This window comes from Gymnoscopelus braueri, assembly GCF_963280865.1.
Source record: "Gymnoscopelus braueri genome assembly, chromosome: 13".
NCBI classification, from domain to species: Eukaryota; Metazoa; Chordata; class Actinopteri; order Myctophiformes; family Myctophidae; genus Gymnoscopelus; species Gymnoscopelus braueri.
The window spans coordinates 9,655,270-9,680,405 of NC_137615.1; the positions used below are offsets into that span (position 1 = coordinate 9,655,270).

Genomic DNA, 25,136 nt, shown 5'->3' on the forward strand with positions numbered 1-25,136 from the left:
AAGGCTTCATAGGGTGTGCAATTGATAGAAAATAAGTCATTTTTTGGGTGAACTCCTCCTTTAACATGTAGAACTTTGAGATTTGGTTCAAATATAAAGTGCGTTACAAATAAAATGTATTATTATTAGCTGTAAAACTTTATCACCAATGCCAACATGAAAATATAATTACAACGCTATCTACAAAGCCAGACGTTTATATATTTATATATAAGCAGTCAGGTCCATTTTGAACATATATTAATTAAAATCATATGACCCCCCCTCCCAGATGTCTTATCTTTTTGGGTCGTTTAACTCTGGCACGTGCCTGTAGTTCGTTTTACTTACATTTGTATTCTATGTTATTATATTTTATTCTATAATCGTAAATTACTATGCTCCGATACTTTGAAGTGACTTGGTCAGTCTGCCTGTGCTCCACACATCAGGCTCCACAACCACTGGCTCCTGCATTGATTCTTATACAGCAGGAATAATGATCTTTTATGACAAGATCAAGCAATGTAGGTCTACTGGTCTGACACAAACTGGTAGCAGTAAAATTGCAATATTGACCAGCTATAGTCAGCTCATAATACTATATGCTAACTATGACTAGTCCTCGTTTATCAGAAAACTCTTTAAAGACACTGTGGGTGGCTCTTAAAAGAGCCTTTGGGTTGTTGGTAGTCAAGTGGGCATTAACCTCCGAAGCCGTACAGAGTGCGACCCTGTCTCTTCAGAGCATAGACAACATCCATGGCGGTCACAGTCTTTCTCTTGGCGTGCTCGGTGTAGGTGACGGCGTCACGAATCACGTTCTCCAGGAAAACCTTGAGGACACCACGGGTCTCCTCGTAGATCAGACCGGAGATACGCTTCACACCGCCGCGGCGAGCCAGGCGGCGGATAGCGGGCTTGGTGATTCCCTGGATGTTATCACGAAGCACTTTGCGATGGCGCTTGGCGCCTCCTTTTCCAAGACCTTTTCCTCCCTTGCCGCGGCCTGACATTTTCTATTACTTTAAGATGCAGAAGTAAGTCACCAAGTCGAAGCCATGCCTTTTTATTTGTTTTCTGAGGACGTGTAGGAAGACAGGCAGACTGCTCTGCACTGGGCGGTGCCAAAGCTGCAGACCCCCTCCCCCATTTACACAGTTACAAAATAGCAGCCATCTGCTCTCTTTGTTCTCACCAACGGTCTTATTTTGCACATTGATGAGCATGGTTGTAGCTGAAACGTTTACACGCCTAATATGATATTAAATTATAGGTTGAAGAACCACACAATTTAATCAGGTTTATTATAGCTGGGGTCTCTGACTTCAAACACCAACTTAAAAATGTGCGTTATTTTGTGACATAAAATGTATTGAACTTTATTCTACAGTCCTATATGGTCTATCAGTTAGGATTCACAGTACTACTCTATTTTTTATGTGTGGGCGCTGGTATTTAGACAGTACTACTCTATTTGATGTGTGGGCACTGGTATTCAGACATTACTACTTTATTTGATGTGTGGGTGCTTGTATTCAGGCGGTACTACTTTATTTGCACTGACAACAACTTATACACAGGCCCCTTTGACCGAAGTTGGAGCTTTCCCACTCCTCCCAGAGGACGTGGCACATGAGTGGTCAACCCTAGACACCATCATCATGCAAGTGAATCAGCTCAGGAGTCTGACATTTGGTTAAGATCACCCCACAGTCCTATAATTTGACATGGCTCTGTAGGAAAATGTTGTGGAATTATTAGGCATTTCTAAGAGGTCCACAACAGAACTGAAATGCCTGTCAAGAGAGTTCAAGAGTCTGTTTAACTATGGAACTGGCCAATGCACAGAGCATTGTGATCCTATCCTGTAGGCCTAATCAAATCAATAGAGATCATGACACAATAGACAAAATCAAGGCAATTGATTGATTGATTGATGTACTTTATTTAGTAAGACATGAGAACATCAGTGCATGGAAGTACAAATTCACAATACAAGGTCTACTAAACTGGGAGACTCATTAAGCACTGAGCTTGTTTAAGATGAGATCCCCATGCACACAAATCATGATGACATATAAGAGACAGACAGATATACACACTACTATACAGAATGTCATACAATCAGCTTACAGCTTACAGGTGCAACTCACTGGCTGCTGAAGTTGACAGGATCAAAGTAAGTTTTATTTGTCACACAGTTTACAGGTCTAAAAGCAGTCCATCGTTTTTGATAGTTAGAAAAACACTCAGCATGATGATGGTGACTGTTATAAACAATGATGACTGATATTGAATCATGGTTACGCTAGTCTACCTTTCCCTGGTCCTACACTGACCCCCACTGGCTACTCTGAATAACACACTCTGAATTAAAACAGTCAAGCTAGGTTTCCAGGTCTATTTTGAATAAAGTTTTTTTTTCTCTAATTTCACATACCTTATAAAAAATCACACCCTGTGTGAAGTGGGCGGTGTCTTGCTAGCTAATCACAATACTGAATGGAGTCAACCAATCATGTACAAAGAATAAATACATTTATTGAAACACTCTTTATGATGGAAGAAACCATAACTTTAAAAAAAACAAATTTATGTTTTTTTTAAAGTTATGGATGCACATGTGTCATGTGACACTGGCCAATCACAGTCCTGACTAGTGATTGACTAGTCTAGTGATAGACTGTGATTGGCCAATCACGGTGCAGGGTTAGGCGGGGTACATTTTTGGCCAATCACAGCGCAGGATTTGTTGTACAAATATCCAAACCTCACTTATAGGGGCGGTTTCACCGCCCAAAAATCACACCCAGTGTGAAGTGGGCGGTGTCTTGCTAGCTAATCACAATACTGAATGGAGTGTGATTCACTTTAAAAAAAACATAAATGTGTTTTTTTAAGTGCATAGTCCTATTTATAGGGCTATTCGGTTTCACCGCCCAAAAAGAAAAAGAAAAAAAAGAAAGAAAGAAAACTAGAAAATGTGCTCCTCGGAGCACAAGTCTCCGCCAGCAGACCCGTGCTATTTTAATCAAACGGCTTTGCCGTAGGGATATCTGAATTTGATCTTTGACTTGTTGTGCTTCCACCATGAGTTGCCAGGAGATAGTCTATGTCTTTAGCAAAACGGCCATCACAATGCAAAAGGCGTTGGTTAAAATATTTTCTGTGTGTGATGTTTTTTGCTCTTTCTGTTTTTAAACCACCGCGGCCATAAGGGTAGCCTACTTTGATGGGTTTGCCAACTCTTCAAACTTGTCGTCTTGGTAGAATGCGCGTGGTTTTTGGTGTTCTGCAGGGGCGACTGAATATGTAGTGTCTGCATCTAAAAAATGTTCTTCTTGAAGCAATGTGTCATATGGGAGTCCTCGTAATTGACTGATTTGTTCAAATGCTTGTCTGTCTTCTTCATCTTCATTGTCTTGAACAGTTTCAGCAGTTGATTGGTGTATTTGATCTATGTCAGTTTTCTCTAGTGCTACATAATGTATTTGATCAAGGTGGCCAATTGTTACAGTATTAAGACTTCGGCCTTGTTGTGGGATCAATTCAACTCTATAGTCCTCTTCTGTGTTACTGTTGTAGATGAATATGCTTTCTTAGCTTTGGCCTTCTGCGCCTTTGCTTCTTCATCAGGTTTCAGACGATGATTTGCTGCTTCTTCAGTTTGCGTAATGGGAGTTAGTTTCATTGTGTGATCTCAGCTGTGATCTCTGTTTGTACTGGAAAGTACTGTTCCTGTCTAAGCTATTTATATATTTATATTACATATTGTGATGTCACGTGAAACTTGACCAATGTTAGGTGTTCTCAGAGGGACACACACACGCACGGACGGGTGATTTGTACTGGAAGGTACTGTTCCAATCAAGACTGATTGATCCTGTCTTACCTGGTGAAAATATATTACTAAGGTGTAATATTAATAAGTGAAAATATATTACTAAGGTGTAATATTACTAAGTGAAAATATATTACTAAGGTGTAATATTGACAATTGTGTGAAGATATATTACTAAGGTACACAAGGTACACATGTAATATTGGCAATTGTGTGAAGTGTGGATATTTCTTTAGCTGTGTTGTAGAGGACAGTGGTCACTACATTTAAGTTATATCCATTTGTGTTGTAGTTGTGTAGTGGCGAGGGCCACTGCATTTTACTGCATTTTACTGCTTTTATTTTATTTTATTTTATTTTTGTTTGCTTTATTGTTGAATTGGTTCTAACTGTAATTGTATTCTTGCTCTGTAAAGCACTTTGAGCTGCATTTCATGTCATGAAAGGTGCTATACAAATAAAGTTTATTATTATTATTATTATTATTACCTCACTTCAAAAATCATAAATGGCTTTTTGAAGTGACACACCTATTTATAGGATTTTATTTCGTCATGCGTCTCGCTAGCCAATCAAAAGCATTGGTGACAACATATTGTCACGTGTCACGTGAAGTTTGACCAATGTTAGCTTGGCTAGGGGGGGGGACACACAGCGGGAAGAAGCAAAAACATACTCTCCGCCTCCGGCGGAGACAATTAAAAAAGACCATTACTGCATCAAAGGTGATCAACAAACTATACAAATATATATATATATAAATATAAATATAAATATAAATATAAATATAAATATAAATATAAATATAAATATAAATATATATATATATATATATATATATATATATATATATATATATTTGGGGGGGTCACGGCCTGAAAAGGTTAAGAACCATGAGTTAAAGCGATATTTCACTCTCAAAACATTTTTAGGTGATTTTATCGTCTACTCAGGCTTTTGTGAGCCCCCCAGACAGTTTTTAAGTTGCTTGATTCAGTATTTAGATATTTGATATTCATTCTATCAGACACGCCCCTTTCCTATACAAACCCATTGTAAATATTGAATGTCATCTCTCTCTCTCTCTCTCTCAGAGTCCTTCATGACAGGAGAGGATGGGTCATATCTTGCCCTGCATGCTCCTCTGCGAGTATATCACTATTGATATGAATAGGTTTATGGCTCTATAGGCCTATGTGAACCTTTTCAATGAAGGGATACTTGGTTATACTCAAAAAACATAATTGTGTTAAACTGCTGAGTCTGTAAACCATGTAAATTGAATCAATGTTGAAGTATTTTTTTATGTAGGATCTTGACCATGCTGTAGATATATCATTTAACTTGTGTCAACTATAGATGACTATGATGTTTTATACATTTTTGAATAATTAAAATGCATATATTTATGTTTAACTTGATATTGCCTCATGAAATATTTTTTCAGTGCTGAGTAGCTTCTCCTATGCACACAGTCAAGGTGAAGATTGATTTTCTATCTATTCTCTTTTTTTAAATCACAGTAAAAATAATATATGTCCAAAACCATTCTTTTTTATGATATAGCTAAAATAACCTGTATTCCAATCGATCCAATGTAGTTACTATTTTCATTACTTTTGTGCAACACTGTCACTGTGCATGAATGAGCGTGCATTCATTTATGAAAAAAGGCTAAGAAATATAGAGATACAAGGATTATATTTCTGTCAGTTTAATATTATTATACTGTGTGTGTGTATATATAACCAATTACGGTAGTCGTGTTTTATCTATTCAATTTGCTTGTTACTCAGATTTAGCGACAGACATGTTATGTTAAATGTCAAACATTCGTTTTATTCTACTTGTGTGTTTGTGTTCAATGTGTTTGTATATAGAGAGACAAGCAATTCTGACCCTGGAACCCAACAGGTACTAGATATTTACGGGAGAGTTTGTTATGAAATGTTTGATATGAAAGAGGGACAGCAGAGTGACTGGTAGCCTACTACAGAGTTGACAAAGTTGGTGTTGTATTTCTCAGTTACTCCTTTTTAATTGTTTTAATGATGGTTCTGAACTCATAAAGAGATGAATATCCTGGATGTGAATGTGGAATGTTTTATATATTTTTTAATATAAACAAATAATATACATCAAATAAATAGATTGTTTGACCCTAGCCATCTGTACTTGATCTGACTGTGTTAACATATACCGGTATAGTATATAAAATCTGAACCAATCATGTTGGTTAAGGACACTTCTCACAAGGTCTTCTGACAACGGAAACCGTGTCTCATTTAATTGAATCTACATGAATTTATAACTTTATAGCTGGAATTAAGTCCATTAAAGTCCATCCGTTGATAACAATTAGCATAATTAAAACAAAAATAATTGTCCACTTTAATGTGTATTTATTTACCTTTAGGCAACACAAGCATCTATGAAGTAATCAGGCGATCTACTGACTATGAAAATGGTGCTGTATAAAGTATACTGTCTGTTTATATAATACTTAAACCTTTCTTTTTAACAAGGCATTTGCCTAGATGGACATATTGATGCCATGTGTGTTGTTTTAAACTTTAAACTAGCTGTGTATAGTTGACATTGATCTGAATTTTAATGTAATTATTATTGTTTTTAATTATCTTTAAATCTTGTTTTTCTTGAAAAGTAGCACTTTGAGATTTGGTTCAAATATAAAGAGTGTTACAAATAAAATGTATTATTATTATTATTATTATTATTCCATACTGTAATTCATATCTTGAGGTCAAGCCATTTTTGAGTAAATGTCCAGTAAGCAGAAAATGTATTTAGATAAATAGATACATTTATTAAGCTAGAATTAAAAACAAATAGACGCCCGAGAAGTTAATACACCAACATGTATTCATCAAACTGTTCAAATATTGGGCACATTTTGCAAAGATTCTAATTATCTTTCAACTCATGTTTTACTCACAGAATCGTCAAGAACGAATGAACCTGCCTAAGATGAAACTCTTTGACAAATGGATGTGGATGTTATGATGTGCATCATCTGCATAATGTTTTTTTTACTAGTTTTAAACTGTATATTCCGCTGCTAAAGGTGTGACCACACTGCATGTTCAATGGCAGTATGTACATTGATACTGTAATTTGTTTCAGGTCCTTAAATAGAAATGTATAGGACATATTGATTCTCAAAGTGGGGCGTGGGGACCCCCAGGGGTTCTTGCGGGGGTTACAGGGGGTCTCCAGCAAAATGAGTTCATATATCATCAAAGCTTAACCACTTTAAACCTATATATTGGAAAATAGCTGATCTACAAGCTCACAATGTGTCGCGATGAGGCGTGTTGTGAGCTTGTAGATCGCCTATTCCCCAAAACAATCCAACACAAATGTATTGTAGTTTGGGGGTTGGCAGAAAATATATTCAGATGGGGGTCCGTGGCCAAATACATATTTAGTTGGGGGCATGAAAAGGTTTGAGAACCACTGGTGTAGCAGGACAACCCAACATGACAGATGGGGAAAACATCACCATAGAAATAAATGTAATGTTTATGATATGTGCTGGCATGATGAAGATTGGCTCGTGTATACATCAACTGTGGCATTGCCAAGAGGATAAAAAGATTTTGTTCAGCAAAATATTGGATGTAAATTTCCCCTTATATCCAACAGTGGTTGTAAGACAGACAGACAGAGTTAGCTCAAGAAACAACACTTGATTGGTTTAGCCATCATGACAATGACACTATTAAGGTGATGAGGAAAACCATTTCAAAGTGTTCAAACTGTTTCAATAGACAATCAGTAGTAATAATAGTTGTCACTAGTCTCACCACACAGTCATAAAATTCAAACAAGAGCAGGTACCATAAAACTTTATCCTATGCATTGAATTGATTGATGCACAACATAAACTCACTATATTTGCCAGGTAATGGTAATAGTTTTTATTTGATATCTGCTATGTTTTTTTTGGTTTGTTTTATTTTATTTATTCTTAGTTTTATTGAGTTGCTTCATTCTTGTGAGTTTTACATTTCACTGCTGCCTGTTGTGTCCCAGGGCTCCCTCCCTTTGGAAAGAGATTTTTAAAGGTAAAAAAGTAGTCCCACCCAGCTGAGAGTGTAACTATACTATAAAAACTGGTCAAACATTGGCCAAATTGTCAAATCATATAAGAAAGAGGCAAACATTTATGAAAATAGCTGATCTACAAGCTCACATCTTGAGTAGATCTGCTATTGTTCCCAATATTTATCTGTGGAATAGAGTCAAACAAAATGCTTCAACTCCTAGTGCTTGTCAGGGTGGGGATCCCCTGTTCAAATATGATTATTTAAGGGGGTCACAGCCTGAAAAGGTTGAGAACCACTGTTCTAATCAGCTGTGTCTGTTTCAGTCCAGTTGTCAGTGCATAAATTGCAAGTAAAACTTTGAATTTGAATATAATGTATCAAATATAACTTTTAAGGATTACTGTTAATATTATTGGCTGACATTATAATACATGTGAAAGGCACATACGTGAGTGAAAGGGATTAGCCTATAGTTTAGGCCTCTGTATTTATTTATTGCTGTGAGGTATTTATTTATGATATACCCTGACTATGTAACTTGTGTGTACCGTACATGCCAAGGTGATTATTCTATTGCATTGATTAAATAACCCTTTGTTAACCTATACTACTGGTGGATATTGAGTGGATATTAGATAGAATAACAATGGAAAATACACAATTAAACACAATTAAATGGAACATTTCATGACATAAAACATCTGAAAATATAGGATCGTTTAGGCTACTATCATTGTGGGATATATGTAGGGAGTTAAGAGTACAGTACTGCAATAGAATGAATAGCCTAATATACCATAGTTAGTCTAGTGAAACCTTTACACTGTCAATTATTATGAACATTACATATTTCTTTCATATTGATGGTGGTACACAGACCAATATCACATCTACTACTAAATCAAGTCCATTGGTGATAATATGATTTTTCATAATATATCATACTATATAGTTTATTGTATGTTTATTATATCATTCTTTATCGGGCCATTAAAGGCTCTCAAGTCTTAGTCAGTAGTTAGATAGAATCGCATATAGCCTGGTCAATGAGAGAAACAGATGTTAGACACAGGACACCGTGAATATGTAATGTGTAAGGCTGGGTTTGCTTACCAGTCCTATATAATGGCATTTGGTAGTAGCAGCTACAAACATGCATGATTTGTAAAAGCTCCCCAGGCCTGAATAAACATTGTTAAAGTATTATTTGTGTTATTCCCTTTATTACAAATCAATGTAGAACACTGGTTATCATCCTTACAACTGGGGTAATGCAGGCTAAAGTCTCATCAAAAGAGGGTAGCCTTAACCCAACAAGTGTGTCAGAGTAGAATGAACCAGTAACCTTCGGGAGAAGGTGTGGTGGTATGACCACAAGGTGGCAGTGCAGGCTTGTTGAACAGGCTGATGGGAATTGAAGTCCATAGCTCATTGTAAACACATCTCATACCTTTGATGATGTTGTTGGCTGACCACTGTTGCTGTTTTCTCCAATCTTGCCCTTTGTTATTAGCTCTAGATAAGAATGCTACACATGCCTTCATTGTAGGCCAATTGAATGTCGTAATGTAGGTATGTTTGCACCTACCAGGAAGATATGTTTGTAGTTGATTCATATTCATATAGTTGATTATTCAGTAATGCTTTAGCATTCTGTCAAGCAACATTATGGAAGCGCCTGCAGAGCTGATGCCACAGAGACCAGTGATTCTCAAACATGTTCATGTCAAGATTAGATTTTGTGCCATGCAGGGACATACAAAATAGCAGCTCTAGAAGCCCACAACACGTTGCGAATCGGTACGTTGTGAGCTTGTAGATCGGCTATTTTCAAATATCCCAAAACCCCCTGGAACCCCCTCAAGGAACCTCGAGGGTCTCCGGGCCCAACTTTGAGAACCAATTTCATAGACAGAAATTGAATGGTGGGCAAACACCTCGTTTTGATCTACCAGGTGATCCGTTTGGGCTACTGAGTTGATCAAATACATTATTGTTCGATGTGTAAACAACTTTAATCCCATGCAGTCAGAATGTATCTTTCCGTTAATTATTCATTTTAAATTGACTCATTATTTGCTAGGTGTTATTATATGCATTCTCAGTGTTACTAATAAAGTATTCAATCAATCAAACTTATCCTATGCTTGTATTATTCTAATAAAGCAAGCATATTCTATAGCAGCTATAATAAGATGTAGAAGCAGTGGTTGTTTTTAACGTCTATCACCATGGGTATTCACCCCCACCTTGGAGAATGGTGAAGTGATCATGTGCCCAAAAAGGTTGTCCACCCCTGTTCTATAAGTCTGTATGTCATGCTGATGAATTGCAATTGCTTGTAGGCGATATGCTCATAGAGTTATCTGCATAGTTTTGGCTACTGATTCTATTGCGACTGAGGTCTTGAATTGACCCTTTCTGATGGATGTCAGGTCATGTTTTCCCTGCTACTTTGTGAAAGTTTGATGGATGTACAACTACAACAGGATGTTGGCATCAAGTCAAAACTCCTAAACATCTCCGGCATCTAGATGTTCAGGAGTTTGACTTGATGCCAACATTACAGTGCCTTACACTTTTACTACAGTAGTACACTGTATAGTAAAAAATTAAACACATGGGGAAGACAATGCCCCCCCCTCTCTCTCACTCTCACACACACACACACACACACACACACGCACACACGCACACACGCACGCAAAAAGTGGCTCTTAGCGTTAAAATGTAATAAAGCAGGGTTATAAGGGTACCAATATATACCTATATGACTCAGCTGTCTTGATGTCTCATATAAACAGCAAGCCACCTTGGAGAGCTCTCTTAGTTCAGAGCTCACAATGATTAGCACCTGGCTTTTGGACAACATGCTCTCCCTGCATGTAGGTAAAACCGAGGTACAGGCTGAGTAGATGTTCTGACTTCAAGGTTGGGTTGAATAATGCACAGTGGTGGAAAAAGTACACAAATGTTTTACTTAAGTAAAAGTATCAATACTGCAAAGTAGAAGTACTCCGTTACAAGTAAAAGTCCGGAAAATTTCAAAATTCACTTGGGTAAAAGTACAAAAGTATTGGTATCAAAATGTACTTAAAGTACCAAAAGTAAAAGTACTAAATGTTTGAAAATAGCAGATCTACAAGCTCACAACACGACACGCTGTGAGCTTGTAGATCTGCTATTTTCAAATAGCCTAGGAATAAAATAGGGCTAAAGTGGTTAATGTATGTTTTATAATGTAATAATTTATATCTACAAAGTAACTAGTAACTAAAGTTTTCAAATTATTGTAGTGGAGTAAAAGTACAATATTTGCCTCTGAGATGTAGTGGAGTAGAAGTAAAAGTATAGACAATTGGAAATATTCCAGTAAAGTAAAAGTACCTCAAATTACTTAAAGTAAATGTACTTACTTTACCCACTGATAATGCAGTGCAGTTCTCAAACTTTTTCATGTCAAGGACCCCCAAATTAATATCTATTTGGCCGCGGACCATCATATGGATGTTTGTTGTGGTTATGAAATGTAATGGCTATGCCATGTAATGGCTATGCCAAAGGGCATGTCAATAACAGCCCCAAAACCCCACTGAAAAGGTGAAGGAATAGCCTAAACATTCGCTTTGAAGATATAACAAGAAACAAACCAGCATGATACATTTAAGTGAGCATTTAGTTTAGTGTGTCTTAAGCCTGATCTATACACATCATCATAGGACGGTGTCATGACATGTCAACTTTGCTTTCTTTCATTTAACAAGTTTAAAATACTCACTGAGTATATTAAGATCTATTTTCCAAGATATTAATATTAATATCACAATAATCATAATAATATGACGTATGATAATAATACTATATAATAACAATACATTATGTTGTTGTTAGGGCACAGTTCACACTCCAATCCAGTAGGCGGCGCCAATGAACTAACCCGGTGGAGTTGTCAGCCGCCAAAAATACTCACAACAACAGAAGAACGTTTTTTTTTTTCTTCTTTTCGGAAGAAGGAGGAGGAGGTATCCGACAAAAGCGGCCCTGTTTCTTTTCAACCAAGAGAGGGAGAGGGGAAAAAAATAAAGTCGAACACAAACAACAAAAGAAGCGAACATGTACGCCAGGACGACCGCGGGCGGCGCGCACGGAGACTTTCAGGACAGGAATGGCGTGAATTATGTGACCTCGGCGGAATCTTTTGGACACTGTTCCCAGCTGTTCTGGAAGAAGGATCCCAATGACTCCGGAGTAAGAAAACCTCCTGCTGGCTCAGGCTGCAGCCTCCTCATCTCCTCTCTCTCTCCCCGAGCCGCTCCGCCTCGCTGCGAGAACACACTAAACCCTCCGTTAAAAATATTGAGCCGCCGCCGCGCGAGCGAGCGCCTTTCGTTCCGCTCGAGACTAAAAATGACGTTATTATCTAATGGAGAAAAAAAAGTGTCGACGCGGCAAACGTCGACACTTTTACTCAGTTTTCAAACAACGTTCGTCTTATGTTGGGAAGATTTTGTCATTTTGTTTTGTCCAGCGGTGATGTATAAATGAAGCCCGAGCTAAAAGCCCCCTCTTCCATTGTGTATATATATTTGTTTATGTAAACGCACGCTTTAAAAAAAAAAAGGAAAATAATCTGTTTGTGTGAACATCATTCTGTTAATGTTAGCTTGCAGCTATAAGAACGTTAGCTGTTTTTTTTCCTCTCCTCCACCCCCCTGGCCGTTATTTTCGATGAACAACATTGTTAGCATCGAGCTAACGTCGTCACGGCCTACTTTAGCCTGGCTGGCTAGTTGGCTAATCGGCTGTGTTTGTTCTGTTCCTTTGCGTTAATTCACCGCTTCTCACGTCACACAAACGGAGTGTTGTTCAATCACTCTGGTTTAGTTATGGTCGGAACCGGTTTAAAACACGCGAGCTGCGCGTTTGGAAATTAAAAGCACGTAATATTGTTTCATAACGGTAACAATGCAGCCGTTAGCTTGACGTTAGCTCGAGGACCAGGCTCTCACGCGAGCTTTTTTTTTTCTTCTCCTCCAAACCGGCCAGAGGATGTATATTTTATATGAGCTGGTTATTCAAAACCACTCGGAAAGTCACAAAATGCAACATGTTTATTTTATGGTGGGGGGTATTATTTTGTATTTATTTTTTATTAGTGGAAGCAGAACTTTGTGTTTTAAATGTGTTCGGCCTGGAAGATGTTTTAGTGAGTGGGAGAAAAGTAAACATGATGAGGCTGTCTCACCGGAAACCGGAGCGGAAGCCGCCCCGCACTTTGAAAGAGCTCTTTGTGGCTCAGTAGACTGTGAGCTCCTTTCATCATTATATTCATCATCATTATACAGCCGTAACATTAACTGCCTGCGACATTATGCGTCAAACACACTACTTTCTAGTCACCTTTTTTGAATGTGACGTGACTCTCATGCTCTGTCCTGCTGCCCGTCATTTAATTGTTTGTTTTTTGTTCAACCATCAGTCAAGTTTTGTTTTGTTTGGTTAAGTTGGCAGAACACTCGAAATGAACAATGAATTTAAAAACTAGGCCATTTTGTAGTGCGCTTCATTTGTTTATTCTAAGATGTAAAGTTTAACCACTTGAACCCTAGCTTCCCTATTTGGGGCAAGTCTAAATAGGTAAAAATATCTGATCTACAGACTTGCTAGATCGGCTATTTAGGCAATTTGACATGCAACCATTTATATATGGTTTTAGTGATTATGGAAACTATTTGAACCTTTTGTCTTCCTTTTATGGTTTCTCATATGTGACTCACACATTCTCATCCTCCGCCTGTCTCAAGGGTATGCTGTTAAAACCTCCCGCACTGCAACACTGTCACTCCATTGACACAACCTTTCCTCCTCTGCGACAGCCGACGTCAACCATCAGTTGGTGCGACCAGCTGCCCACCTCGTCAGGGACTCTGTCCAGCCTCAGCCTGGAGACCCGGGCAGCCGCAGCAGCTGCCGCTGCGGTCGTTGCCGACATGGAGGCAGATGAGAGGCCGTATGCCTGCGACCTTTGTACCTGCGCCTACAAGCATGCCAGCTCACTGCTCAATCACAAACTCACCCACAGGACCGGAGATTTCAGGTGTGTGGGTAGGGGTACTATGACGACTGTGTGATCTGTCATAGACAGGACGTGTCTGACAGTTGTATGTTCTCTTGCATGAGATTACAGTTTTTAGAACTGAACATTCTAATCAAAATTGTTACAAAAAGGTTCTAGTCTGGTAGAACAAAAGGGTTACAATTATTGCTTGTTCTTTTCCACGAGAAATAGCCCATTCTGCGCACACGCACACACAAAACTACAAAAACGGACTATCAAAGTTATGACGAGCTAAGACCAAACCGGAAAATGTAATAGACCACGAGGGTGACAGTCTTCTCTTCCTCTGTCAGACTCTGTATTAGGGATGTAAAGTTATACCGCGGCATCAGGCAACCACAGTATTGATTCCATACGAATTTCCGTGCCCACTCACTGTAGGTTTATGCGCAAGTAAAATAATGCACAGTGCAATTCCACTCACAACTCCATTTTATCATTTTATATCCCTCCATGTATATATATCCATTCATGTTCGCATCTCTGTACGTCTGTGTACAGTATGTGTCTGTGTCCAATGGACCTTCTCAACCAATGACAAAGGTGGCTAGTTTCAATGTAAGAATTAGAGCTGTTTAAATTCATGGTTTAATACATGCCATGAATCGGTTTAATGCATGCCCTTAATTTGAAATGTGTAAGACATTCATGATGTGAATTGTGTGAAGGTGGGTTTTATTTGGAAGTGTACAACCAGGAATAATGTATCCTGTATGCATTTGGTTGCAGACCCCCATTTGAAAAGTTGTTGTGCCACGAACCCCCATAAGAAAAGATATGTGAAAAAAGAATAAAATCAGGTCTGCAAGCTCCTGTAGCAATGCATTGTAACCTTGTAGATAGGCTATTTTTAATTAAATGGGGAATAAGTGTTCATTTTGCTGGGGGCCCACTGAAACCCCCTTAAGGACCACTGGGGGTCCCCGGACTCCACTTTGAGAACCACTGCTGTACAGTACTTAGTTTACTGAAATGGAAAAATGTAACCCTAAGACTTACCCCTTATTCTGTCTGCTCTGATCTCTCTTCCCCCATTTCTGACCGCACATCCACACATGCATACATTAACACACTCCCAACATCCCTTCACCACACACACCACACACATCCCCATTCCCCAACAGATGTGACTTCTGTGCCAAGCCGTACACAAACTACATGTCCCTGCGTAACCACATGCGCATCCACGGGTCGAAGCGCTACATGTGTGATCTGTGTGGCAAGGCCTTCCGGCTTGCTCGTTACCTGCGCAACCACCAGAAGATCCACGATGATGGGCCCAACCGCTTTGACTGCCCCAACTGCTGCAAGAGCTTCCGCACCATGTTGGAGCTGGCCCAGCACCGCTGTAATAATGTTTCCAGCCAGGTGAGAAGAGTGAAGGTGGGTGTATTCGCGATGTTTTTATATTGGTGTCCTTTGTCTGTCTGTTAACTGCTGGTCTATGATGAAAATGATCATTATAAGATAGGGTTGGGTTCATTCGATCATTTGGGTTTCATCCGAATGCAAGCGCTAAACCCGTACTTTCAAATGGTGCCTGGAACCGATAAGTTAATGCTATTTATATTAACTGTTAACACTCTTTATTAACTTCTATCTATTTAGCAATCTATCTACCTATCTACAGGGCTGACCCAGATACTTTGTGCCTGTGTTTGATGCCACAAGACTAAATTGGATGTTCCCCCCTTTACACATTGCACGACGCACGTCCTGGTATTGGAATTTCTTGAGTTGATTTTATTTTTTACCGTGTTTGAGTAATGGTAGCCTTCATGCTGCTGTCAGAGGCAGAGCAAGTTTATTTTGTTTATTAGTTGCATGTGCGGTGATGCTTCTGTTGCCTGTTATGTCTGTTTGAAGCGGGGTGCAAATTGACACTTCAGGCATTTAAGTAGCCCCGAAATGAAGCAAATGAAATATGCGTTGTTATTTGGTCCGGTAGGTACTGGACAATTTCAGCACCCAACCCTAATTATCAGATGTATTATAATGGTTTAACTCTTGGTGTTTCTATCAGACTGATGATGCTTTTCAGCACCATGTGCATGCTAAATGAAATGCAATTAAGTGTTTCAGTATCGACAGCATGTTATCGTTCTTTAATTCTGTTTATTGTGGAAATTCAATATTTATGCATACTTAGTCGTTCAGGCTGGTTGAGTGTGTGAATGAGTGAGGTAATGCAATGGAATTGTTGGTATGGGTGCACAGAGTTGTGTTTTTGGCCAATATAATATGCGGCTTGTACATTTGTCAGTCCGAGAAAAATATCTGTTCTAAAATTTTGATTTGGCATCACTGAAATCTGATTGGAGACTTGAAAATCACCACTTGATGTGACGAGGGTGCGAAAAGGTTGAGTTCCAACCAAAAGTTTGTGGGGTTGTGTGAGAGTGGGGCAGTGTCTCTGTGGAAGCACGTGCACATAATATCACACTTAATCTTATAATTCTATCTCCTCAACCACTGTACCCTCCGTCCTCACGAGGACAGTCCATCCACAATCCTCCATCTGTGAGAGGGCTGTTCCTCGAAGTAAACATGGTTTAGGAGGTCAGGGTTAGAATTAGGGTTAGGCTAAGTTTAGGGCAAGTGTCAGGGTTTAGAGGTTAGGGAATAAATACATATACAACCCCCGTGGAATTGTACTCGCAAGTATAGTAACTCAAACTTTGTGTGTGTGCCTGTGTGTGTGTGTTTGTGCGTTTGTGTGTGCTGGGTTCATAAGAACCGGTTCAGCTGTCCGTCCTGCTTTAAGAGCTACAGAACCATGCTGGATCTAGCTCAGCATCGCTGCCCCGCCGCCATAAAGAACCAGGTTGGTGTGAGCACGGCTGACCCACTGGTGGATGTGTGTGGTTGTTTGTGTGTATGTCTGTGACTCCGTCAGCAGATCAAACAGTAGTTGTGAATGTAGGGGACAGTAACGTGTTCACTACATTCATTTTTCTTATGGACTAGGGTTTAGAGATGAGATTTAAGAGATAGTTCTATTAAAACTTTCCTTTATCCTCCTCTGGTCCTACAGGACAAGAGTCTAAAGTGATTTTTGTTTCCCTCCTCGGTACAGTTTGTAATACTAGTAATCTTTAAGTTCTATCGATATAATGAGTCGGATGAGATGACTCTATTGTGTGCTGGGAGATTTTATAGAGCTGTTAGTGAAAATAAACAAGGAACAGATAACTATGATTTAAAGAAATTCTACCTTCTGTCTCCACTCCACCAACATGGTGGTGTGTACCCCGGCTTTCCAATCATTAAGTGACAGACTTTGACTTGTGGCTCCAATCATGACTGTTTGTCACTTCCTGGTATCTCTCTCAGGTTCAGCCTTTATAGAAACAATTAAGGCATTTAGCAGATGCTTTTATCCAGAGTGACTGGAACAAGATTTGGAGTAAACGGCATGTAATCTAGTCAACAAACTACAGGGTAAGTGGTCAAGTAAATGGAGTGCCAAGAAAACAATTCAGTTCTACAAAGTAACTAGGATACCATGCAAACATCAAACCTAACATAAATTAATTACATGCTATCTAAATAACATACTTAGCATCTATGGGCAAGCAAACAGCATGCATCTAGGTAATAGTGTACTATATGTGAACAAGTAACGAATATACGTACATTTCTAGCCAGCATATGTCTAAATAGCTGCTTCTATCAGTACTTGTTGCCCAAGTATTTAAACGAAAATGGTGATAATGGCAAACAAAACTCAGGCTGTTGGATGTATTTATACATCAACCAAACTATAATCAATGTTTCTTGATGTTGATATATTTAATACCAGCAATATACGTGGATGTAAGGTAGAGGTACTTAAAAACTAAGGCCACTTTAATATATGTCTGAGCATCAGTCCAGTAGTTCTCTAATGTCATTGATGTTTAGTATATGTTTGAGCTAGATGAACAATCCAATATTTTCTCTTATAATTTTCACCTTTTCCTAACATGGAAAGCGATTAAAAAAATTATCTTTTTGTTGCTTCGCCTTTAATCAGTGTGTCATATATATATATATATATATATATATATATATATATATATATATATATATATATATATATATATATATGAGCTACATTGTATGCTAATAATTAAAAACGTGAACGTCGGCAATCGTCTGTAAATATTAATATGTTCTAGTGAAGTCATATCACCCAGCACTGTCTGGGTGATGAGAGCTGAACAAGGATTTCATTTTTATTTTGGACTAGGTGAAGGTTAGGCCTACCAGTAGGTTCAGATTAAGTTTATGTGATAAGCTTGTTAGGGAGCGACACAGAATAAACAAATTGAGAAAGAATAAACAAATTGTGGGTTAAAAACAAAAGTGTGTGTGTGTGTGCGTATGTGTGTGTTTGCACAGCTTACTCAGTCCATCCACCATGACGGAGAGGCGGTAGTGAGGAAGACAGGACAGCGAGTCCTTATAATTGTTCCCATTCCAGCTATAATTAATTAAATGGTCTGCGTAATTGGCTATTATCATCCAGACGTCCAATAAGTGAACCAACCAGAGCTCCTGAGGACTCCTCGTCTGTCATCTGTCACTTCCTGTTCTTCTGTCCACTGTTCAGCTCAGCATGCTTTATTAGCAGTGTTGTTGCTACGAGTGTCGGAATATATCATATATATAACTTATCTCTTTCCCTCCTTCCCTTCCCCTCTCTCCTTCTGTCCTTTTTTATCGTATGCCCTTCTCTCCTCCCTGTCCTACTGCCCTCTTCTCCTTCCTTCTCTGGCATACCTTTTCCCCCCATCTCTTTTCTCTGAACTATATCACTGCACTCCTATGCCCTCCAACCCACCATACTCTATCAGTCTGGCAGTCGTCGCGCCAACTACGGTCATCGCCGCCAACATCAACAACAACAACAGCAGCAGCAGCAACAGCAACAGAACAACACTACAGCGCCCATGATGCAACAGCAGTCACACGGAGGCCATGGCCAGCAGGACCCCCTGCCCCCTCACTGTGTGTCCCCAATGTCCCAGGGAGGGGGCGTGGCTAGTAACACCATCCCTGACCCCCACCAGGTACAGAACGGAAGGTTGTTTTAAGGTGGTTTTACATGTTGTAACTGAAGGTCATGGTACCTAAGGGGGGTAGAGCAATTGCATAAGTACACACAGATGACACATACAAAGTACAAACAAACACCCCACACACATACAGACTCACAAGTGTGCATTGATTGATTGAAGTTTTTATAGAGCACCCAAGTCTGACGTAATTTACACATCCTACCTGGTTCGCGGTTTTCCACCCCCGTTCTGAATCCCCATAGACGTCTTTAATATCGCATCAAATAAGAACTGTGTTGCAAAAATAAACAAATGACCCCGGCGGTTTGGCTCTTATGGATATGAAGCATCAAATGACGGTGAGAAAACGCTAATGTTACTTCCACCGAATTAGTTAATTTTTTGCCAGAAACAGACTGTATCAAATAAGTGACTGACTATCATAAACGATACAGAGCCAGCTCCCTGACAATATCGCAGAGACAGTTTGTTTATTTTTGGACCACAATTCTTATGAGACGATTCTAAGATGACCCAATGTTATTCTCCATAGAGAAATTACTTTACGAACCGGGGGATGAACGAGTGACGTCAGGACTTCTGTACTCTATTGACACAAATGCAATGCAGAAAATATATTTGCAGCTTATTGGACAATATTACTTACAAGGTTATTTGAGTAATGACAAATATATGAAAAAGCGGAGATCTCTTGTTAGCAGTGTTTACAAATGTTGAAATAATGATCAAAGAATGTTATTAAAAATGTCTTTAAAAACATTTAATTTGTATTGCCATCTAAATAAAGTGAATGAAAGTGGGATTCGGCACTGGCTGTGTATGTCAGTAGTTGATGTTCTACTGTTCTTCAGCTTCTGAAGTGACTGAATCTCTTCTCTCTCTCTCTGCACTCAGGGCCGTTCTAGCTCCTCCTCTCAGAGCCAGGCCAGCCAGCAGAGCATGAGGAGCTCCTCTTCATCCAATAAACACTCCTCTTCCTCCTCTGGTTCCTCCTACTCCCTCCTGCAACCGTTGGTTCCTGAGGTAAAGGAGATGTCGCCTTACACTAGGCTGAACGCCAGCAACCCCATGGTAGGAAGAGGGGAAACCCTCACCTCACATGCAACCCGCCGCCTTAGATGGATTCAGATGGGAGTTATCTAGCTGGTTTGGAGTTAGTTATCGTAACTAACTCCTAACTAGCTAGCTATCTCCTGACTAGCGAACTAACTCCTAGCTGCTTCTCCCTCTGTATTCCTGTCTGTCTGGATGCTAATGGTAGGAGCTCAGAGACATTCATCACTCATTGATTCTTCCTCAAATAGTGTGAACACATGGTTCACAGCATCAAAATCCGGCCTTTTCGTTTATAAAAAAGCTGTCAAAGTGGAACAGTGACATGGGAATGTCTATGGGATCAGTATTGTAAAAGCTAGAATAAATTACAGTTGCCTCGGAATTGTGTAACCCTGCATAGTGCTGCTGGCTTTCAGACTATACTTAAACCTAACCTCTCCTACTCAAACATCTGCTAGTCTTTGACCTTAATCTAGCATCATGCACTTTCTGTCTTGCCCCATCTCTCTTTTTCTCTGTTACTAGGGATGCAAGAAATCGGCCCACGTAATTGTAGGAAACACTTATATTTTACCTGGCACAGATTACATATATCTTCAGCCAAGGGAAAGTGGTCATGGCATTTTAGAATTTAGACTATAGACTTTCAGAGAAGTGAGGCGATAAAGATACATGCAGTATGTCAGTCAGGTCAGAAACAATGGATGAATTGATTAGACAATACATTCCCCCCCAAAACGCATTGTGACATGATGTTGGCTTGTCAGCTAGGTTTGCCACATGACATCACCATACGACAAAATATAAAATAAGGCTTAAAGTTTAAGTGATTAATTTGAACGTTTTACTTGACTACACGTTTGCACCCCTAGTCGCTACTACTCCTTTCTGTTTTCTTTGGTGTCTTTTCTACTACTTTCTCCCTTAAGAGTCATTCTCGCTCTGTACTGTTTTACTCATTTTCTGCGCTCTCTTCCCATATCTAAATACAATAAGCAATATTCTCATCAATAATACAATTTAAACTGACGCCTACCACTTTGCGTTCTTCTTTCATTCACTTCCTCTTTCCCTCTTTCTGTTTCTCATTGAAACTCTTTTCATCTCACTCCTGTTGCTTTACTCCAATTCCCTCCTTATGTCCCACTTCATTATCACACCTGAATATACCTGCTCCTAGTATACAATCTTTCTCTCTCTCTCTCTCCAGCCTAAACACCAGGACACCTTCTCTCTGGCCCCGCAGCGACCTCTGACCTCCATCAACCCCATCAGCCACTCGCTGCACCCCAACGGGGCGCCCACGCTCAAGCCGTCTCCGGTGCCTCGCACCATCCAGGGAATGCCCTGGGAACGCTCCCTCTACAACCAATGAGGTCCTCGATGAGCCCCAAGTCCCGCCCACCAACCCCACCTCTACCCTGAACCTTGTAAACCACCAACACCATCATCATCTTCACCTCTTCTAGTCCTCCACCCCTCATAACACCCACCACCTTAGAGCAGTCGTGTCCCAGTCCTGTGGCTCAGGTACCACTGGTATTACTCGTTTTCAGTCCTCTCAGGAAGTGTACCATTTGACCCTCTGTCCTCAGTCCAGATTGGACAGCTGGTATGACTAGAAACCCAGCTAAATGCTATGGAACTCATAGTGTAGAAAGCCAGCAATACCCAGTGGACCGGCTGTTGGAAACCAGTGCCGTAGAGGAGCCGTAGCCCCCAGTTCCTTGGTGGGAGTCGAGTTAAATCCCAGTACCTTTGCTTTCAGTTGGACTTGCTGGTCATGTCATAAAAGGCCGCATCTGAAACTGCTTTCAGAAAGCTAGGCTATAACAGTTCTGCCCCCTCACACACACACACACACACTCTTCCTGTCGTTCAACCTAGCGCTAACATCCTGGGATTCCTCCATGACATGTTGCATTCTTTGTTTTCTTTTCCTCCTTTTTGAAAGTTTCATCTGTAGAGAGTTGTTTAACAGAGACAGAACCGTTGACAAAATAGTTGACTTTGAGTAACTGAGTAGTTAGGTTAAAAAAGGAAAAAACAAAAAAAAACAAAGCGTTGCCTTGATCCTCATGTATGATCTATGCCATGTACTGTACTGAACATAAGTTAAAACATGTATGTCCCCTAAACTTGTCTTTCTGTCCGTGAGACCTCGTCTCCTTGGGGGGGGATTCTGTGGGGAGATGGTGAAGAGGTAGCTTGACGGTCTGTTTCAGACAACAAGCAGCAACTGAAACTCTTGTAGCTCACAATCACTTAGGGCACTTCTTTGAATTGATCTTTTTTTACCCCCAGCGGTTTCGTATCCAAACAACACGTCTCAAGTTTATAAGGCTAAGTGTTCTAGGTGCACTCAATTAGAACATTGTCACCCTCAGATCAACCGACCTATCAAATCGCTACAGAGGAGAGACTTTACATTGTGTTACACAGTTGGTATTGACAAGCAAAGAGAATTACTGTTAATGTAATGAGCCTTACGCTCTTGTCCTCTACATTACTGACACCCAGTCACTCCTAGCGTTTGATTATGATAAAGAAGCATCCTGTGAGATTATGCCTTAAATTCCCTCTCTGGTTTAGGAAGCAAGAAGAAACTCCTCGAGACAGATAGCTCGATCTTAGTAAGGAAAGAACTGTAGGTTGTTGTTTTTTGGGTCCCTGCTCTCGCTTCCTCCGTTAAACCAGTTCCAGAATGGACATCGTTAAACCAGTTCCAGAATGGACATTGTGAATATGTTTGACCATTTTTGATTCATTTAGAAGGGGAAGGACATACAACACAGGTCTCTTGTTGGAATCAAACCAGGAATGTTGCGACTATATGGTTGACACACTATCCTCTTTCTCTCTGTCTCTCTCTGCCTCCACCCAGCCTCCCCTCATGACAACACAAAGGACCACAATGGAAATAACTCATTCTCTCTGGTTTATTTTTTTAATTTTATTTAACCGTTCTAAATATATGTTCAGCACTGTTTGGTTTAAGTGCGTTCTCAAAACACAGATGAGCTACTAGACTAAATCCCTGCTTATTTTTTTTCCAATATTTAAAAAAAAAAAGGACATCTTTAAAACCAAGTCAAGCCGCCCCAGAGCCGCTGGTCAGAGTGGTCAGGTTGTACAGCAGCTGCCATGTTGTTAAAACACAGCTTGTTTAACCGTCATTTCACCTATAGCTTGTTATTGCTGTTAGTAGTTTATTTGGAGTCCAGTATAAGCCTTACTGGAGCTGAGTGTCAATAATTGTTGTGTTCCATATTATTTCACAGTACTTTTCGTCAAGAAATGTGCCCAAAAATTCCATATCATATTGGCTACTAGAGCCGACCGACGTCAATCCTTTCTTTTTTGGTCCAGTCCCAATTTTAGAGTCCTAAACCATTGATTATGATATGTCGACTGATATTTTGTTAAAGTGCAAAATCTTTATGGCAATTTGAAAAATGTTGATTTGATTAAAGTTTCTCTTTGAGAACATTTAACTTATAAGCAAACAAATAAAAATAGACAAATAACTTTTTGATACAACTTTTAAATTATGTACATATATTATTAAACTTCAGTATATGAAAAGAACATTTAACTTTAATTACACAATGAACAAGCAAACGAGTAAATGTGAAACAGTTCATCACAGAACTTTATTTTTATTTTTTACCACTTAGGCCCTAGCCTATAATGACATGCCCAAAATACGGGCACCTGGTTGAAAGTGCTTAAAACTGGGGCACATTGGCTTCATAGTCGCTGATAGTGATGTCTTTAAAAAAAAGACATTTTTTTGGCCAAACATTATTGGTCAGGCTCTGTTGGCGATGCCCCTTCATATCAACACGGTACTGCCTTACAAACACAAACTGCAGTGAATGCTTTTAATGCATTTAAAAAGTCAAGCCTGGTCAAGTCACAACTAGTCATAACATTTCATATTAAAACCAACCAAATTCCATCCTCTTGTTCTGAAAAACTGCAGCAATTTTCTTCAGAGCAGCATTGGTGAAATTGTGAATGATATTTGCAGGGTGAGTATGGTCACATGTACAACATTCTGACTTGAGCCTAATAAAAGCTCCATCGTACGCCGAAAACATCTGACTTACGAGCTCACAACGCGTTGTGAGCTCGTAGGTCGGCTGTTTTCGATATGCGACAAAGTTTGAATCGGGCTCTACAAACGGGAACCACACATTGCTTAGCAACCACTGTGAGCCAGGTGACAACATGGCTGCTTCCTGAATCTTCTTATGGCCAATTCCTGTCCATGGCTCTGGGTTCCCTCGCCCCGATACCCCCTTGTAGAAACCTCTTGCCTGTGTCACTGCTCCCTGGCCTGGATGATTTTAGTTCACACCTGACAGATTCACCAAGCAGGTATACATCGTTAGCTTGATAATCCTTTAAGAAAAAAAAGGGGGGAGGGGAAAAAAACATTTTTGTCTATATGAAGAGGAAACGGTGTATTATGAAATCCAAAAGAAAGATGATGTTACGTTTCACGAGTTAAGAATTGTTATGAAAATGTATCTTGCTAACTTTGGCAGCCCTGTTTCTTGAAACACCCCCAGTTCTACTGACATTGTATTCTCTTTTTAAAGTCGTTTCTATTTTTATTCACATGTTTTATTTGTTTTTGTTTTTTTTTGCTTTCTTTCTCCTTGTAAAGTGTCTTTGAGTATTTAGAAAAGTGCTATACGAATAAAATGTTTTATTATTATCACTACTGGTGTTGGTTTTTGTCTCATCAATTCAGTTTATTCTGTAATAGGATATCAATTTTACATTAAAATTAGTTCATGAACTCTCCAGTGTTTTGGATTCCTTACAGAGATCATTTATTTCTGTCCTTTCTGTAAACTTGAATCATCTTAGAAAATACATCTATACTTCCCAGCACCTCCGTTACCAGCTGCAACATTAGCTACACATACAAATATGTATTCTGAAATGGGCCATTCTTAGTACTCTGTGCTTATACATTACTTTTGGTGCAATAT

General features: G+C 39.4%; 2 protein-coding genes across 6 annotated transcripts; one reads left to right on the plus strand and one right to left on the minus strand.

Moving 5' to 3' along the window:
• Window positions 1-683: 683 nt before the first annotated feature.
• LOC308098784 (histone H4) lies at window positions 684-995 on the minus strand (the record flags this gene model as incomplete). The annotated part of the gene is made up of 1 exon (XM_080447215.1): window positions 684-995. The coding sequence occupies one exon, from the start codon at window positions 993-995 to the stop codon at window positions 684-686; it is 312 nt and encodes a 103-aa protein (XP_080303341.1).
• Window positions 996-11,911: 10,916 nt separating this feature from the next.
• On the plus strand, window positions 11,912-24,859 carry LOC308098720 (uncharacterized protein). 5 transcript variants are annotated; one of them, XM_080447141.1, is made up of 7 exons: window positions 11,912-12,141; window positions 13,698-13,990; window positions 15,136-15,379; window positions 16,746-16,835; window positions 18,850-19,065; window positions 19,969-20,145; window positions 21,341-24,859. In XM_080447141.1, exons 1-7 carry the CDS (start codon window positions 12,007-12,009, stop codon window positions 21,503-21,505), a joined length of 1,320 nt encoding a protein of 439 aa, XP_080303267.1. In that variant the 5' UTR covers window positions 11,912-12,006; the 3' UTR covers window positions 21,506-24,859. The 5 variants fall into 5 exon arrangements, with proteins under 5 accessions (XP_080303267.1, XP_080303268.1, XP_080303269.1 ...); XM_080447142.1 differs by having other exon boundaries at window positions 19,969-20,097; XM_080447143.1 differs by having other exon boundaries at window positions 13,770-13,990.
• Window positions 24,860-25,136: the final 277 nt, after the last annotated feature.